The following is a 16,575-nucleotide window of genomic DNA, read 5'->3' on the forward strand; positions in this document are numbered from 1 at the left end:
CAAAGTCTACATTCCAGAAGCATGTTCAAGGTATTGGTCTACGTAAACTATCTGAATTACCTAACATGTAATTTTCAGGGGGAGTCGAAATCAGGGGGAGTATCCCGAAGCATATACACTTGACCATCGTGTACTCTTTTCGTCCTTCGTCCAGGGTTATTTTGTCCCACTGGGTTTTGTTACCTGGCAAGGTTTTAACGAGGCACATCTTTAGAATGGTCACCCCACTTATACTACATCCTGAAGATGCTTTGATTTGACATATATGCATTTGCTCATCTTTTCCCTTCGACCACGGGTTTCTCCCACTGGGTTTACCGGGCAAGGTTTTGGTGTAGCAAATCTAAATGCATCCCTCTCGTAGACATACTACCTACTTATGATGCTAATAAGAAGACTCCACTTATCTCCGAAGCTGTGATATTACTACTCCACACTCATACGCGTTGTGCTCTTTTTCTCCTTCGACCAAGGTTGTTTTTTTCCCACAGGGTTTTTATTACTTGGCAAGGTTTTTGATGAGACAACTTAGAAGCGCACAACCCATGCAACACTATTGACATGAAATATCCAAGGGGGAGTGTTGTAAATCATTATGGCTATATCATGTAAATAGATATAGGGTAAATCATTATGTTGTTATAGGCTTACCCTTTCCATGTTTTATGGATGACTTTAGGAATCCTTGTTTTATGGAGGACTTTAGGGGTCCTTGTTTTATGGAGGACTTTAGGCTACATGTTCCCTATCTTCCACTATATGTAGTCCATTTCTCATCCATGTTATGAGGAGAAAAACAGAAAATACTACACTTATTATCTGCATCTAAACTCTCTCTCTCTCAAGTTCTTAGAAGCAAAGCTCTCTCCATTTTCTGAAACACTTTCTATGTTAGTTTTACAACAAGCTCAAGTATTTGAACCCTCTTTTTCATTGTAAACTCAATCCATCCATCAATGGATCGTGCAAAGCGACGATCTAGAAAAAAGCAAGCCCTGAACCGTTCAATCAATGGGCCTGTATGCTGTTGCAACGCACGATCCACCAAACTAACAAAACTGCGGCGTTTCCTGTGTTGTATATTCGGCTTCACTTCCATGAAATCACTCAAATTCTTCTCATCTTCAAAGTTGAGATTCATAGTAGACGCCCACAGATCCCGCCACCGCCTTGAAAGAACACTAGTAGCTGCTGCTTCCTTGAGAAGCAAGCAAGACAAGATACTAACAAGAATGCCATCCGGCAACTCACTGATTCTATCCACATAGCTGACCCCACCATTTCGATCCACAGAGCTCAACTCACCCTTATTTTTCTGTTTCTTTCCCAAGTTTTCTTTTTTCTTCGGCTTGCTTCTTTTCTCATTTTTCTGATAGATTAATCGACCAACATCACCAATAACAAACATGATAAACAATGAGTTAAGAACAAAGGATTGGGATTGTTACTGGGTAATCTTCTCTCTCAAGTTTTATGATTCCATTAAATTTGTCTATGTTACAAGTTAATAACATAATAAGGATTCAAACAAACAAATCAAACAAACCCAAATCGCATACATAACATAAAAGCATTCCAATTCTCTACAAGTTAGCTATATGGGAAACAAAAAAGATGTAATCTTTCAAGCGATTTGATATCTGGGCATGATTAAAAACAAAAAAAGGTGCAATCTTTATGATAGTTTTGATGTTTCAGACATAATTTAGATGCAAAGTTTGAGAATTTGGTAGTGTGTACCTTGTTTGGGAGAAATTGCGAGGTCCGGCATCCCCTGTTCTTCATTTTAGGTCGGAGAAATTGAGAGGTTTGTGTTTTCCCTCTTAGTATTAATCTAGTTTGCTTTGGGCCTCTGGGCTTTTACCCGTTACCCAAGTGCCTTTTATTATCTACAAAGCAAATCCTGTACCAATTAGGAGTAGGAAATTTAAGTCAGACTAGGAATAGGAAATTTTAGTCAAGCTTGAACTTACTTGTATATATACTAGGTAATATGTTTGATGATTTCGAAAAAAAACGAGGTTTGATAACTAATCTCTGGTCTGTAAGAAAAAGATTTGGTATGGAGTTGGGAAATTTTCTAAAAGGATGTGATAATGAGAAGGAGGGGAAGACTTTAACATTGATGGACCTACCGGAAGATGTCACCATCGACATCCTTATGAGACTGCCGGTAAAATCACTTTGTTGCCTCGAGTGTGTCTCTAAGACCTCTTTGAACAGCCCTCAGTTTGCTGCACCGCTCACTCGACGTTTATATAACTTGTCTTCTGCTGTTGAAGTGCCTCAACTTATGCTTCTTGCACAATACTCTACTGGACTGCATCGTGCAATAAATTTGCAGTCATTGAAGTACAATGGCAGTAACTGCTCGACGAAGACCAATTTTGCTGATCTTGTCTTCACAGATTATTTTTATAACTACGATGTAGAATTTGTCTTCGGCAATTTGTTTGGAATTAGTAGGAGACGGATGGTCAGAAAAGAGCTGTGCTACTTGGTCAATCCTCTTAGGGGAGAAGTACTAAAGCTCCCAGTGAGTGATGTCAAAGTTCCAATCTCTAATAGCTTTGATCTATGCAATTATGACCGGTACGGAATGGGATTTGATCATGTAAGTCGTACCTACAAGATTGTTCATATTTCCAGAAATGCGCCAAGAAGAAACACTATGACCGAATATGCAAGAGTTCCAGCAACATAGCGGCCCGAGTTTATTCAATGGGAACAAGATCATGGCGAGCGATACAATCAGTTCCTCTGTGTCATTTCAGCAACAAGAGTGTATATGCGTATGGTGATATGCATTGGTTGGTTAAAGGTGGTGAAAACCATAATAATCATATTGTTTCCTTTGATTTCAGAAAAGATGAATTCTATTGGACTCACCATCCCGACTTGCAGGTTTCTTCCTCTCACAAAAATTGGTATTGTTTTCATTTGCTTAATCTCAAAGGATCTTTAGCCATCATGGATATTTGTTCAGATGAGGGAGAGTATATTAAGATATGGATGTTGAAAAATTATGACAAAAAAGAGTGGAAGCTAGATTACATAATAAACACCAAAACGTTTGTAAAACGGCCTTGTAGCACGTACTTGAAATGGGGTGAATGGAAGTATGGCATTTTTACCATACAAAATAGTGTGTGCTACTTTCTGGATCTCAGACATGGTTTCATGAAAGGAGTAGAACTGTCTCCCAGCGTCTTTAATTACGATCTTGGCACCCCAAGGGAATACCAACAAAGTATATACAGTTATACTACAGGAAGCATGATTTCCCTAAAGAACTACGGCAATTTGATTGAAGCAGCAAAACCAGGTGTGTGGCTTTTATAATGAAGAAGACAACTAGGTGAGAGCAAATATATAAACTTATATCACAGGTTTCAGTAGCTAGAGGAATTATTTGTATTTCAGTAGCTAGAGGAATTATATGTAATTTGCACTTTATCAATCTTAAAAGATCAGGAATTCTGAATTGAACTAGACATTGCCATCTTTTTCCCTAAGTTCTCTATAAATCCTGATCTCCATTATTTATCTTCTCATAACTTTACTTTGGTTAGTTCTCTTTGGTGTTCACTCTTGTCAGCAAGATGTCTTAGTTAACTTCTAATTCTCTAGCTCCCTGGCCATAGCATAAACCATACTAGATTACTGAATTACTAAGCATGCTATCTGCCCTGGCTTCTCGAAATATACACATATAGGCAAGAACTGTTAGCTAGCAAATAGGGATGAATCTAGTGTGAATTATGCACCAAGCCTCTGAAGCACTTGTTCCATGCAATATGTGCAACACTTCCACATCACAAAAAAAAAACAGACACAAATATCATAATGCTAAGGAGCTATAGGGAAATGATAAAATTCAAGTATACCACTAATAATGTTAGCAATTATGAAGACAGAGGGAAAAGAAGAGATAATGCTAAGATTGATTCATCCATGACTTATGATCTATTGCTCGACAAGCTCTTCCGAAGTTTTGGTAACAGGCACAACAAGATTCATTCAGTTGAATTCAATATTGAAGTCAAAGCAGAAGAATTGACTTGTCCAAAATGAAAATTCATGAGCCATTATGTTTCCAATTAAGTATGAAGAGAAGTCAACAATCACTCAAGCACACCTGAGCTAGACTCATACAGGAACTTAGGAGCAGTGTTACCCATAATGCCAGACTACCGATTGTCACAAACGTGAGATAACAACTAGTTCTTGGCCTTTAGCGAGTTGTTCTCCTTGATCCTTGCCCGGTTATCCAGCTTAACAAATCGCTTGAGATCTTCATAGGGGAGAGTTTCAATGTTCTTCCTTCTCAGTTCACTCAACGCAGGGGCGCAGGGCGTTTATCAATCAGATGCCAAAGCCATTCAGGGTACTCGGAAACTGGCACGATTTTAGGATCCGTCCAATCCTTGAGTATATTAGCTCCAGCCACAGTCGTAGACTTAACTTCCTTGTCCGAAATTGACGCTTTCGGTGCATCACCAGCACCACCTTTGGCACCCTTCTTTGCCTCAGCAGAAAATGCTCGTCGCCCTGACACCAACACCCCAACTGCTTCCAATTCCATGGAATTGACAACGCTCCTCAATGATCTCGCGTGACTCATTGCCATAACTCTAGCTATTATCCCTACAACAGTTGTTTAACTAAATAATTAACGAAAACGAACCGGCTTTAAACACAGTTGTTTAACATAAATTGATAAACGCGCGTCCTCGCCACAATTGGAAAATGGGGACCATCCGGCAGCTTTATGAGTATCCCTAGCGCACTTGTACGAAGGTTGCACATGACAATGTGGCTAGTATACTAGCTCTATATCTAAAATATCCTCATCATTCGGGTGGAAACCTTGCGTGGTTCGCCATAGAACGCCGAGAGTCCAACGATTGAAGGATCTCTCGAATTGCTTACCATCTGGTGTAAGGAAACTCCATCTACTTTCAAACGCCATTTCAATTTCGATTTGCCTTCCATGCTCTCTTTCGGATTCTAACGTTTCATGCATGTCCAAGCTCTCAAAGCCTCAGGTTGTACAATTTTTGTGCTTGATTTTAAAGCATATGAGGACACCATTGATTTTAAGTTGGACATTACAAACATAAAGCAGATTCATCAAACTGCTGGTTCCCCTTTCTCACACAAGAGAACAAATCACAGCAGAAGAACGTATTTGATCCAGATTTTATAATGTTTAGAATCTCATATTCAACAAAAGAAAAGGAAAAATAAGCATGAGACAAAGAATAGAACCATTTTATTTTCTAAGGAAAGACCATATATTCTCAACTCGAGCTTGTTTGCACAAACCATAGTGTTTGGAATACAAACACAACCCAGACACTACACATAATTACTACAGGCATACAAACTTTACAGTTGAAGGAACAATTTTCTTAAGGTGTTTCATAGCATGATTTCTTGCCTTCATTTCCTCATCAATATCTTCCTTCACCATACTCGGCCCACGAGACCGATGCCGGACAGGATCAATAACAAGTTTCTCCAGTGCAACAGCATTCTTTAACAAGAGCATGACATGTTTAGCAGCAAATCTACGAGCACGATACCCAACTATTTCTATTACTTTGAGCTTATGATGAGGGCATTTGGCAACAGTCTCCATTTGCTCTGTTGTCACAATCTCCTCCATGTCTGTTTTTCCTATTCCCATCACCTCTAACCACGATGTGATGATATTCATCTGCATCAAGGTAACAAATTAATGTACAGCAAAGTTGACCATTAGCATTATCAATTGCATCCCAGAGTTGATAATTTTGTTTTGTGTTTATACTTATGTTTCTTCAAAATTGGTGTGAACAAAATCGACCAAGTATGAATAGCAGCAATAGAAAGTTATACCTTCAACACAAGTCTCTGCAAGTAAGGAGATGCCTTCATGAAAGAAGTCAAATAACGAAGAGCGGACGCATAATGTGGTTCACATATTAATTCCAAATGCTTGAGATTTGCTAATATAGGAAACACATAATCCTGATTGTAGACCTGAAAGTCAAACAACAGTAAGGAACATGATATTCCAGAAAGAAGGGAAAAAAAAAATCATAGCACATAGTAATTACATATATACTTACCGCTTCACTGATATCCATCGTGAGATACTTCAGCTGAGAAAGATAGCATGAGAGTTGGGTGAAGGGAAGCTCTACGGATATAGTTATAGAATCGAAAAAGTTGTTGCTCTCAATCTCAAGCTCAGTAATGGATACCTCAGCAAGCAACGGTACATTACTCAGAAGCAGGTCTATAGCAACTCCTATGTAAGTAAATGAAATGATGTCTGCATTACAGATCTGAATGGTTTTGAGGTCAGGACAATTTTCTATCGCCAAATACTTCCATGCACTGGATGGACTAACAACTCTTAAATCAACCAGACTTTTGGCTGCCACCACTGATAATCTTTCGACTGGAGAGTTCATTAAGAAGTACTCAAGTCCTTCTCCAGACACATCAACATGTCGCAAATTAAGAACTTTTACTGACTTGAAACCCATACTGCATTCAGAAAAGTGTCGACTTGGGATGCTAGAATGTAAGTCCTTTCGAGAAGACCCTGTTTCAAGACCTAGTAGTTCATGGGGAAATGTATAGTTATCCTTAACATTAGCTGCTGAAAACTCCAGCTCAAGTATTTGAACCCTCTTTTTCATTGCAAACTCAATCCATCCATCAATGGATCGTGCAAAGCGACGATCCAGAAAAAAGCAAGCCCTGAACTGTTCAATCAATGGGCCTGTATGCTGTTGCAACACACGATCCACCAAACTAACAAAACTGCGGCGTTTCCTGTGTTGTATATTCGGCTTCACTTCCATGAAATCACTCAAATTCTTCTCATCTTCAAAGTTGAGATTCATAGTAGACGCCCACAGATCCCGCCACCGCCTTGATAGGACACTAGTAGCTGCTGCTTCCTTGAGAAGCAAGCAAGACAAGATACTAACAAGAATGCCATCCGGCAACTCACTGATTCTATCCACATAGCTGACCCCACCATTTCGATCCACAGAGCTCAACTCACCCTTATTTTTCTGTTTCTTTCCCAAGTTTTCTTTTTTCTTCGTCTTGCTTCTTTTCTCATGCTTCTGATAGATTAATCGACCAACATTACCAATAAGTCAATAACAAACATGATAAACAATGAGTAAAGGGCTGATAATTGGGATTGTTACTGGGTAATCTTCTCACTCAAGTTTTATGATTCCATTAAATTTATCAAATTTATGTTACAAATTAATAACATAACAATGATTCAAACCAACAAACAAAGCAAACCCAAAACGCATACATAACATAAAAGCATTCCAATTCTCTACAAGTTAGCTATATGGGAAACAAAAAAGATGTAATCTTTCAAGCGATTTGATATCTGGGCATGATTAAAAACCAAACAACGTGCAATCTTTATGATAATTTGATACTTTATACATAATTTAGATGCAAAATTTGAGAATTTCGTATTGTAAAAGCAAGTGTGTACCTTGTTAGGGAGGAATTGAGAGGTTCGGCATCCTCTGTTCTTCATTTTAGGTCGGAGAAATTGAGAGGTTTGTGTTTTCCCTCTTAGTATTAATCTAGTTTGCTTTGGGCCTTTGGGCTTTTACCCGTTACCCAACCGCCTTTTATTATCTACAAAGCAAATCCTATACCAATTAGGAGTAGGAAATTGTAGTCAAGCTTGGACTTACTTATATATGTACTAGGTAATATGTGTTTTTTTTATGATTTCGGACAAAACGAGGTTTGATAACAAATCTGTGGTCTGTAAGAAAAGATTTGGTATGGTGTTGGCAAATTTTCTTTCAAACATATGCAGCAATCTTCTATGGTTGTTGAAGGCTTGTATGTTTTCGATAAAAAGACGTGATAATGAGAACGAGGGAAGGAGTTTAACATTGACGGACTTACCGGAAGATGTCACCATCGACATCCTTATGAGACTGCCGGTAAAATCACTTTGTTGCCTCGAGTGTGTCTCTAAGACCACTTTGAACATAGTGGGCAGCCCTCAGTTTGCTGCACTGCACACTCGACGTTTATTTTACTCGTCTTCTGCTGTTGAAGTGCCTCAACTTATGCTTCTTGCACGATACTCTAATCTGCAGCATTGTGCAATAAATTTGCAGTCATTGAAGTACAATGGCAGTAGCTGCTCGACGAAGACCAATTTTGCTGATATTGTTTTCATGAACGATTGGTATAGGTACGATGTACAATTTGTCTTCAGCAATTTGTTTGGAATTAGTAGGAGACTGAGTGTTAATAGAGAGCTGTGCTACTTGGTCAATCCTCTTAGGGGAGAAGTCCTAGAGCTCCCGAGAAGTGATGTCAAAGCTCCAAACTATAATGGATATGATCCATGCATTCATGACCGGTACGGAATGGGATTTGATCATGTAAGTAGTACCTACAAGATTGTTCATATTTCCGAATATGCCTATGAAAATTCCAGCGACATAGCCGCCCGAGTTTATGCGATGGGAACAAGATCATGGCGACCGATACAATCAGTTCCTCTGTGTCATTTCAGCAACAAGAGTGTATATGCGTATGGTGACAGGCATTGGTTGGTTGAAGGTGGTAAAAGCCACAATAATCTTATTGTTTCCTTCGATTTCAGAAAAGATGAATTCTATTGGACTCACCATCCCGACTTACAGGCTTCTTCTTCTCGCAACTTTTGGCTTGATTTTCATCTGCTTACTCTCAAAGGATCTTTAGCCATCATGGATTATTGTTCATATCCGGAAGAGTATATTAAGATATGGGTGTTGAAAAATTATGACAAAAAAGAGTGGGCGCTAGATTACATAATAAACATGGATACGTTTGTAGAACGGCCTCATGGCACGTTATTGAAATGGGGTGAATGGGAGAATGGCATTTTTACCATTCAAAGTGGTGTCTGCTACTTTGTGGATCTCAGACATGGTTCCATGAAAGGAGTAAAACTGTCTCCCAGCATCATTAATTACAATCTTTGGGGCCCAGAGCAATACGAACAAAGTATATTCAGTTATACAGGAAGCATGGTTTCCCTAAAGAATTATGGCAATTTGATTGAAGCAGCAAGACCAGGCATGTGGTTTCTACAGTGAGAGCGCTTATATAAACTTATGTCACAGGTTTCAGTAGCTAGAGGAATTATATGTAATTTGTACTTATACTTTATCAATCTCAAAAGATCGGGAATTCTGAATTGAACTAGACAATCCCATCTTTTTCCCAAAGTTCTCTATAAATCCTGATCTCCACTATTTATCTTCTCATAACTTTACTTTGGTTAGTTCTCTTTGGTGTTCACTCTTGCCAGCAAGATGTCTTTAGTTAACTTCTAATTCTCTGGCTCCCTGGCCATAAACCGTACTAGATTACTGAACTACTAAGCATGCTATCGGCCCTGGCTTCTCAAAATATGCACATATAGGCGCGAACAACTACTAGCTAGCAAATAGGGATGAATCTAGCGTGAATTATGCACCAAGCCTCTGAAGCACTTGTTCCATGCAATATGAGCAACACTTTCACATCACGATTAACAGACACAAATATCATATTCCTAAGAAGTTATAGGGAAATGATATAATTCAAGTATACCACTAATAATGTTAGCAATTATGAAGACAGAGGGAACCATCCATGACCAATATATCATAACTCGACAAGCTCTTCTGAAGTTTTGGTAACCAGCACAACAAGATTCATTCAGTTGAATTCAAAATTGAAATCAAAGCAGAAGAATTGACTTGCCAAAATGAAAATACATGAGCCATTATGTTTCCAGGTATGAAGAGAAGTCAACAGTCACTCAAGCAAACCTGAGACTCATACAGGAACTTAGGAGCAGTGTTACCCATAATGCCAGACTACTGATTGTCACAAACGTGAGAATACAACTAGTTCTTGGCCTTTAGCGAGTTGTTCTCCTTGATCCTTGCCCGGTTATCCAGCTTAACAAATCGCTTGAGATCTTCATAGGGGAGAGTTTCAATGTTCTTCCTTCTCAGTTCACTCAACGCAGGACGCTTATCAATCAGATGCCAAAGCCATTCAGGGTACTCGGAATCTGGCAAGATTTTAGGATCCGTCCCATCCTTGAGTATATTAGCTCCAACCACAGTCGTAGACTTAACTTCCTTGTCTAAAATTGACGCCTTCGGTGCATCACCAGCACCACCTTTGCCACCCTTCTTTGCCTTAGCAGAAAATGCTCGTCGCCCTGAAACTAACACCCCTACTGCTTCCAATTCCATGGAATTGATAACGCTCCTCAACGATCTCGCGTGACTCATAGCCATAACTCTAATTATTATCCCTACAACAGTTGTTTAACTAAATAATTAACGAAAACGAACCGGCTTTAAACACATATCAAGCATTAAACTTTCTGCACTAAACAATCGAATTTCACAAGAAACCTAACTACCAATCTCAACTGAATCAAACAACTGATAAAAAAAAATTGAAATTTGTAACAAAATCAATAGCATAGTTCCAAAAAGCCATTCAATTTAGGGTTTTCTAAGTATTAACCTAATTTCAAATAGCAGCATCAAATTACAGAGCAACAGATTCTTCCTCTATTTGTAAGTACAACAACAAATTCAAGCTAAAAACACAGAGATTGTCTTTGATTGGAAGAAATTGCAGCAAAGTTTCAAGCTTTGGATTGAAACGGCGACGTTTCGTAATTCTTACTGGTTCTAAATTCTCGAAGTGTAGAAAGCTAAGAGCAGTAGAAAAGCTAGAAGAAGTACCTTTCGGCCGTTCGGAGCTAATCGGCGAACCAAGATCGGAGATTTGATCGGCGAGTGAGACTTTCCGACGGTGAGAGAGAGTGAGACTGAAGAAGAAGAAGAAGAAGAAGAGGAGAAATGGTTCAAGTATTAGGGTTCTCTGGGCCTCTTTCGGGTAAATGGGTCGGGTCGGGTATATGAATCCAATGTTTGGGAACAAAAGCCCAGTCCATAACTCCACATGTGACTCCCCAAAGACCAATTATAAGATTTTATACGGGTTGAAGTGAGTTCCCGTAAATTCACATGTATGTCGTACACACAGAAATCTGACCGACAGTGATGCAAGAGAAAAACTACTTATAGCTTACACACCGTCAAGTTCTACATATATCTCATACTTGAATTGCTAGGATGATTTCACAATTTTGTAACTGACGAGGGTTGCATAGCAAGGGTTCTCTTGCATTCACTTCATGGTCGATGTTGTTTAGCCATTCGTATGTTATAAACAAACAGACGGTCCATTATATTTTCTCTTAATTATATTGTTCGACACAATTTTAGATATTTATTTGAAGTGAATTTTTTACTATACTTATCGTTCGGGGATGAACTCTTAACACTTATACCTACTATAAGTTCTGGAAATTATTCTATGCACCGACGGTGCAAGTGACCCAACCCTTATAAAATAATCTCAACCTTTGATATTTATTATCAACTTTATTTTTAATAAACAAAAAGTGTATTTAATGCAATCTAACCATTCATTTATGTTGGAGCAAGTGCACGGCGGTGCTCTGAATAATCTCTCCTATAAGTTCCTAGAAGAGCATAGAAAGTTTCTGCTACTAGATTTTCTAGAAGTGGGGGTAATGCAAGTGTGCAATCAGTACCCATAACAAAAACCGAGACAAATAAGTTTCAATACTCTAGATCATCAAGTCATTATGTATTTATGCATTGATCACTAGTTAAAACTTAAAATTCAATAGAGGCTCGTTCTTGAATCTGCAAACCTATTTAGGTGTTACGTACACTTGAAGTTGAAGTTGAAACACTCGGCTCTATCAAAATTCTATGTATGGTTTGACAAACAATTACAATTACAAGGAGTACTTGGGAAATTTGAGTCAATTCATAAGAAGTTAAAAGTGAGAATTGCAATCGAACTAGGTAGCTACTTAGAAACAATGAAACATATATTGACTGGGTTTATGTTGGGCACTGAATTAGTTTAGTTCAACACCACTTGGTTTCAGATGAAACCAACCTAGAGAGCCAGAACTGAATCTTCGCAAGAGGCGGCAATTAACCGCCATGTGATTCCAAATCGAACAACAGAATTTTCTGAGAGGTATGATCTTTCAGGACCTCAAATACGTCAATGAATTATAGTACTTATTGTTCAAGATAAAATAATTGAAAGGTTTAGAGCAAAACATTGTCTTTCATAGTTGAAAAGGTGGCACAATCCACATCGGGGGGCATTTAGTATTCTTCACCAGACTGGTAGCATGCCCAATGTAAGGCTGTGAAATGCTTTGAGTCTTGACATTATAAACACCAAAATCTGAAGAATGATGATTTTCTATGCCTGGCCAGTGGCCACTCATCTAGTGCAGCCTCATGGCTAATATCATGGTTGAAATATATGCAATCCGACTGAAGATCAGAAAAGATTGAAACCGCCACAGATACTAAAGAGTTGTCCCCAATGAAAATTAAGTGCAACATCACCTAAAGAGCTTTTTCTCTATCCACTCACATTTATCAAAATTAATTCCAAAAATTTTGAATCCAGTTGTTACACGTACAAATTCTTCAGAATCTTCATCTTCATCTACATATTCATAGTACCTTTTAACCATCAATACTTCCTTGTCATTTGAAATCACAAGATATTTCTTCTCTCTGGCCATTCCAATATCGTGTTCAAACAATTTCTTCTCTGGGCTGCATTGCGAAGTAATCTCAAAACATGAAAGCTTATTCCGGATATCAACAGCGTAAAATCTATCATGAAAGTGAATGACTTCTTCATTTACCCCCAGCACGTAATCAGTTAAAGTCCATGTTTTGTCTTTGCCAAGCCTTATAAAAGCCATTCGACGAAATTCCTAGTATATGAGGACAACAACGCACTCATTTGCATCTAAATTCCTCTATACGAGGACAACAACGCACTCATTTGCATCTAATATTGGGTCCGATGAAATTATAGATTTGACCACATAATAGTCATATTTCCCTGACCATCTCCACGGTTTAATTTGAAACTGGCAATGGAGGAAGGCGAATGATCGAATTTTCTTTCTTGCTACTCCCTTCAACACTATAGAATGGATTTATCAGGGTTACTGAAAAATCTTTCTCCACCGTTACTAACCACCCCTTTGAACACCCAGAATATCGTTTTTTGGGCATCCTAATTTGCATATTAAGGGCCTTATTCTCTATCACATTGTACACTTTCCATGTATCTTCTTGGTCAGCGGCAATCAAGAGCATTGGAACGACCCTTTTTGAGAATTGGGTTTGATTATCTTTTGCTACACCATGCCACGACTTACACACAACACTAAATCGTAAATAGTCGGACAGTGACACTAATCGTTGTACAACCGAATTTAAAAGGTGTTTAGGCAAATTTTTCCAATCTTGATCCATCATTTCAAACTGAGAAGGAGAGTACGTGACTTGCAGAACTTGCAGAACAAAGATAATATTTTTTGTTTGCAAAGATATTTCTCGTCTCCCTCAATAATAATCATGTCAACTCCGTCAAGACTACGAATTCAATTAGGACTATCAATTTGCGAGAGAGAGAGATGCGAATGCCTTATGCTAGGTTTCACGATGAACTGCAAATAGTGTTAAGAGTTTCTGTATTCTCAAAACAAAAAAACAAAAAAATCTGGAGTAACTATTGTAATAAAATTGTTAGGGGGGCGGTTGACTTTGTTTTTTTCTTCTTCTACCTAAATTCACGGCTGCCGCAAATATGGGGGACCCACGTATTTGGATTTGGATTTGGTGAGTGTTGACTTCTATAACGACATAAGAAAACCATGACGTAAGAAAAGGCTAAAAGACAAAACAAAAGAATGTGGAGTAATTAATAGGCTTGTGGGAAGCACACTCCTTATCGGACCACGTGCCTTGGTAGTGGCGGCTAAACCTTTCTTTCAATTTAAAGTTTTTGATCGGATGCTCTACACATTCTATAAAGATAAATATGTTTAAAGATCATTTCCAGTTCTCCTTTTTTTTTTTGGATAGATTTCCATTTCCAGTTCTTCTAAGCTAACAATCTCTCTCATTTTCTCTCTAAAAACTACGGTGAATTCCCCGTCAAAAATTTCCTCGTCCGGCGGTGCACCCTCGTCGGCGCAAGCCTTTGACCTCATCGGTGCATGGCGCGTGCAGCCAGACGGGCTTTGGTCATCGTGGTGATGTTTCTGTCATATGGCAAGGATGGTGGTGGCCGAGTTTGAGCCGTTGTTGAGGCTAAATCACTCAATCCCGATCGGATCTCAGGTTGAGTGGGTTGGATGGCTGGATAGGCAGCAGTGCTTGGCAAGGGATGGATGGGGCCAGGCAGTTTGAAGGGATGAGGTTGTGGTTTAGCGTCATTGCAGCTACGACGTCGATATGTGGTTTTGGTGTTTCTTCTTCTTTGTTTGTGTTTTGGCTGCTTGGGTTCAGATCGGATGGCGATCTGTCTGTTAGGGTGGCTGGGCTCTGGATGGAGGTCGGGACAAGGCAGAGGTGCGGTGGTGGCGCTGTGGTGGTGGCGACGTTAGTGGGGCTGTGGTGGTGGCGATGTTAGTGGGGCTGTGGTGTCGTTGGATTGGGCTGGAATCCTGTTTGTTCCTTGCTGGGCCTAGTGGTTATTGGGCCTGAGCTTGGGCTATACCTATCTATTAGGTAACAATTGAGAATGAACAACCATCAAATTAATATGACACTACAAAAGGAAAAGTTCAAAAAAAAAAATTATCTAGTTTCTAGGTATGAGAATATACCTAGTACAAGATACACATAAGAAAATTCATGGCACCATGGTGACGAAGAAAAGATTTGAAAAACTAAATCTCAAGAATAACATATCTTATTAGTAGATACCATACTTTCGAACACCAAAAATTAGAAAGAGAATATGGAATACAATCACGAATGCATAGGTGATATACAAGTCCACAACAGCAAATTTGAGCTTCTTTCTTAAGGTCTATAAGAACTAAAAGTCTAAAACAGATACTGGATAGCTTGAAATCATAGTGTTATATATAAAAGTTGTCCTCAATGAAAATTTGAATCTAAAGCATGCACAGATTAAGCCGTAAATCACATACTTTCAAAACACTATAATTATATATCGACATTCTACAAAGACGGTTGCCCAAACTCTCAAAAAAAAAAAAAAAAAAAAAATTTGTCTAAGGGTAAATCAGGCATATAGAAAAATTGTGAAAAAACATGAAAAAAATATTAATTATACATCAACACTCTACAAAAAATGATGTCTACGTAGATTGGGTGTAGATTGATAAAAAAAATATGTATGAGTTTTAAACCTTTCTTGTTGAGTGTTGATGTATAAACCCTATACATCTTTAGAAAATTAGGCTTATATCTAATTTTATACTTCTAGTTGCCACACACCAGAGTTGTGGATTCATGGATAACTGCAGCACAGATTAGGTTACATATGTAATATATATACTTCCTAATTTCCATATCAGGTACATGCTAACTGATTGTCGCATCATGTACATTAAGCTGATGAGTTCGTAACTCGTACATGTATCAACAGTCATGGAAATTTACATTCCCTCTAAATGCAAATAGTTGCAGGAATTAGAGAATAATCTTAGCAATAAAATACCAATTTGAGAAACGATTTGAAATGATACATTTCTTTGGTTACGCAGCAAAAGAGTTATCCCAATGCAGGCGGATAGGCTAGTGAGGGGAAGCCCTAGTGGTGGCCCTCGACGGAAGGAGATCGAGATTGTGACGTAATTAGGAAAACTCTATTTTTAAGAAACTCACAAGTTCTTTCCCTATTCAAAATAGTTATTAATTTATCTAAAACAAACCTAAATCACATTTTGTAAAGAAACACCAGCTACAGAGTTCACCCTTAGATCTAGATGTTGTCAAAACAAATCTTTTTGATCTCATCATGGTGCTAGAGGTCATCATTTAGCTCTTAAGCTCTAAAATTAAGGTAAGGTCGGCCCTGATTCGGCCATGATGACTCCTAATGGGGCAAAAGACCTCATGGATTTCAAGTAGGAAGTACATCTTCTTCCTTACACGTGTGAGGACAGTTAGTTGATATTCTTACTGAAAAGATAGGTAGTTGGACCAAAGGGATGACTACACTTTTGGTGGGAAAAATCATTTGCCGCGTGATTTAGTAATTACTTCATTCCATCAATATGAATGATCAAAAGAATTTCAGCAACTTAAGACCAAAGTTTTTTTTTTTTTTTTTTTTTTAACAGTTAAAATACACCATCAATAATCAATTAGACGCCTAAATTAGTCAGATCCCACCCTTTATATATCGCACGAGTTTGAGGCCTATAAATAGATCTTGGAACAAAGAGCTAGAGGGGGGAAAAAAGAGAGAGAGAAAGAAGAAAGTAGAAAATCTCATATTCTTTGGGACTAATTTCCATCTTTGTAGAAACAAGTTCAGTTTTTTCTATTTTTGTACCTACCTTGTTTTGGTGAAGATTACTAGATTAGTACCAACTACACATAATTGGGTTTTTGT

General features: G+C 38.4%; 5 protein-coding genes and 1 pseudogene across 6 annotated transcripts; 2 read left to right on the forward strand and 4 right to left on the reverse strand.

Annotated features, from left to right (window-relative positions):
• Window positions 1–886: 886 nt before the first annotated feature.
• LOC133720886 (putative F-box/LRR-repeat protein At1g56400) lies at window positions 887–1,863 on the reverse strand. The gene is made up of 2 exons (XM_062147368.1): window positions 1,741–1,863; window positions 887–1,369 (listed from the first exon to the last, which is right to left on the reverse strand). Exons 1-2 carry the CDS (start codon window positions 1,783–1,785, stop codon window positions 887–889), a joined length of 528 nt encoding a protein of 175 aa, XP_062003352.1. The 5' UTR covers window positions 1,786–1,863.
• A 199-nt stretch (window positions 1,864–2,062) lies between these two features.
• LOC133720889 (putative F-box protein At3g47150) lies at window positions 2,063–2,704 on the forward strand. The gene has a single exon (XM_062147374.1). The coding sequence runs from the start codon at window positions 2,063–2,065 to the stop codon at window positions 2,702–2,704; it is 642 nt and encodes a 213-aa protein (XP_062003358.1).
• A 1,396-nt stretch (window positions 2,705–4,100) lies between these two features.
• LOC133720234 (uncharacterized) lies at window positions 4,101–4,639 on the reverse strand (annotated as a pseudogene).
• A 614-nt stretch (window positions 4,640–5,253) lies between these two features.
• LOC133721120 (F-box/LRR-repeat protein At3g26922-like) lies at window positions 5,254–7,793 on the reverse strand. Its single transcript, XM_062147647.1, has 4 exons — window positions 7,526–7,793; window positions 6,117–7,130; window positions 5,884–6,027; window positions 5,254–5,722 (listed from the first exon to the last, which is right to left on the reverse strand). The coding sequence occupies exons 1-4, from the start codon at window positions 7,568–7,570 to the stop codon at window positions 5,375–5,377; spliced, it is 1,551 nt and encodes a 516-aa protein (XP_062003631.1). The 5' UTR covers window positions 7,571–7,793; the 3' UTR covers window positions 5,254–5,374.
• Window positions 7,794–7,826: 33 nt separating this feature from the next.
• On the forward strand, window positions 7,827–9,143 carry LOC133720892 (F-box/kelch-repeat protein At3g06240-like). The gene has a single exon (XM_062147376.1). It carries the CDS (start codon window positions 7,827–7,829, stop codon window positions 9,141–9,143), a length of 1,317 nt encoding a protein of 438 aa, XP_062003360.1.
• A 551-nt stretch (window positions 9,144–9,694) lies between these two features.
• Window positions 9,695–10,961, reverse strand: LOC133721388 (large ribosomal subunit protein mL54-like). 2 transcript variants are annotated; one of them, XM_062147988.1, is made up of 2 exons: window positions 10,803–10,961; window positions 9,695–10,360 (listed from the first exon to the last, which is right to left on the reverse strand). In XM_062147988.1, exon 2 carries the CDS (start codon window positions 10,341–10,343, stop codon window positions 9,942–9,944), a length of 402 nt encoding a protein of 133 aa, XP_062003972.1. In that variant the 5' UTR covers window positions 10,344–10,360; window positions 10,803–10,961; the 3' UTR covers window positions 9,695–9,941. The 2 variants fall into 2 exon arrangements, with proteins under 2 accessions (XP_062003972.1, XP_062003973.1); XM_062147989.1 differs by having other exon boundaries at window positions 9,695–10,377; window positions 10,803–10,900.
• Window positions 10,962–16,575: the final 5,614 nt, after the last annotated feature.

This window comes from Rosa rugosa, chromosome 7 (genome assembly GCF_958449725.1).
Source record: "Rosa rugosa chromosome 7, drRosRugo1.1, whole genome shotgun sequence".
Classification (NCBI taxonomy): Eukaryota; Viridiplantae; Streptophyta; class Magnoliopsida; order Rosales; family Rosaceae; genus Rosa; species Rosa rugosa.

Coding starts and splice junctions, on each gene's coding strand:
- LOC133720886 (XM_062147368.1), bottom strand. CDS start 1,785: ATGAAGAACAGGGGATGCCGGACCTCGCAATTTCTCCCAAACAAG. Junction 1,370..1,740: donor CGCAATTTCTCCCAAACAAG/GTACACACTACC, acceptor TTAATCTATCAG/AAAAATGAGAAAAGAAGCAA.
- LOC133720889 (XM_062147374.1), top strand. CDS start 2,063: ATGGAGTTGGGAAATTTTCTAAAAGGATGTGATAATGAGAAGGAGGGG.
- LOC133721120 (XM_062147647.1), bottom strand. CDS start 7,570: ATGAAGAACAGAGGATGCCGAACCTCTCAATTCCTCCCTAACAAG. Junction 7,131..7,525: donor CTCAATTCCTCCCTAACAAG/GTACACACTTGC, acceptor TTAATCTATCAG/AAGCATGAGAAAAGAAGCAA. Junction 6,028..6,116: donor CGATGGATATCAGTGAAGCG/GTAAGTATATAT, acceptor TTTGACTTTCAG/GTCTACAATCAGGATTATGT.
- LOC133720892 (XM_062147376.1), top strand. CDS start 7,827: ATGGTGTTGGCAAATTTTCTTTCAAACATATGCAGCAATCTTCTATGG.
- LOC133721388 (XM_062147988.1), bottom strand. CDS start 10,343: ATGGCTATGAGTCACGCGAGATCGTTGAGGAGCGTTATCAATTCCATG.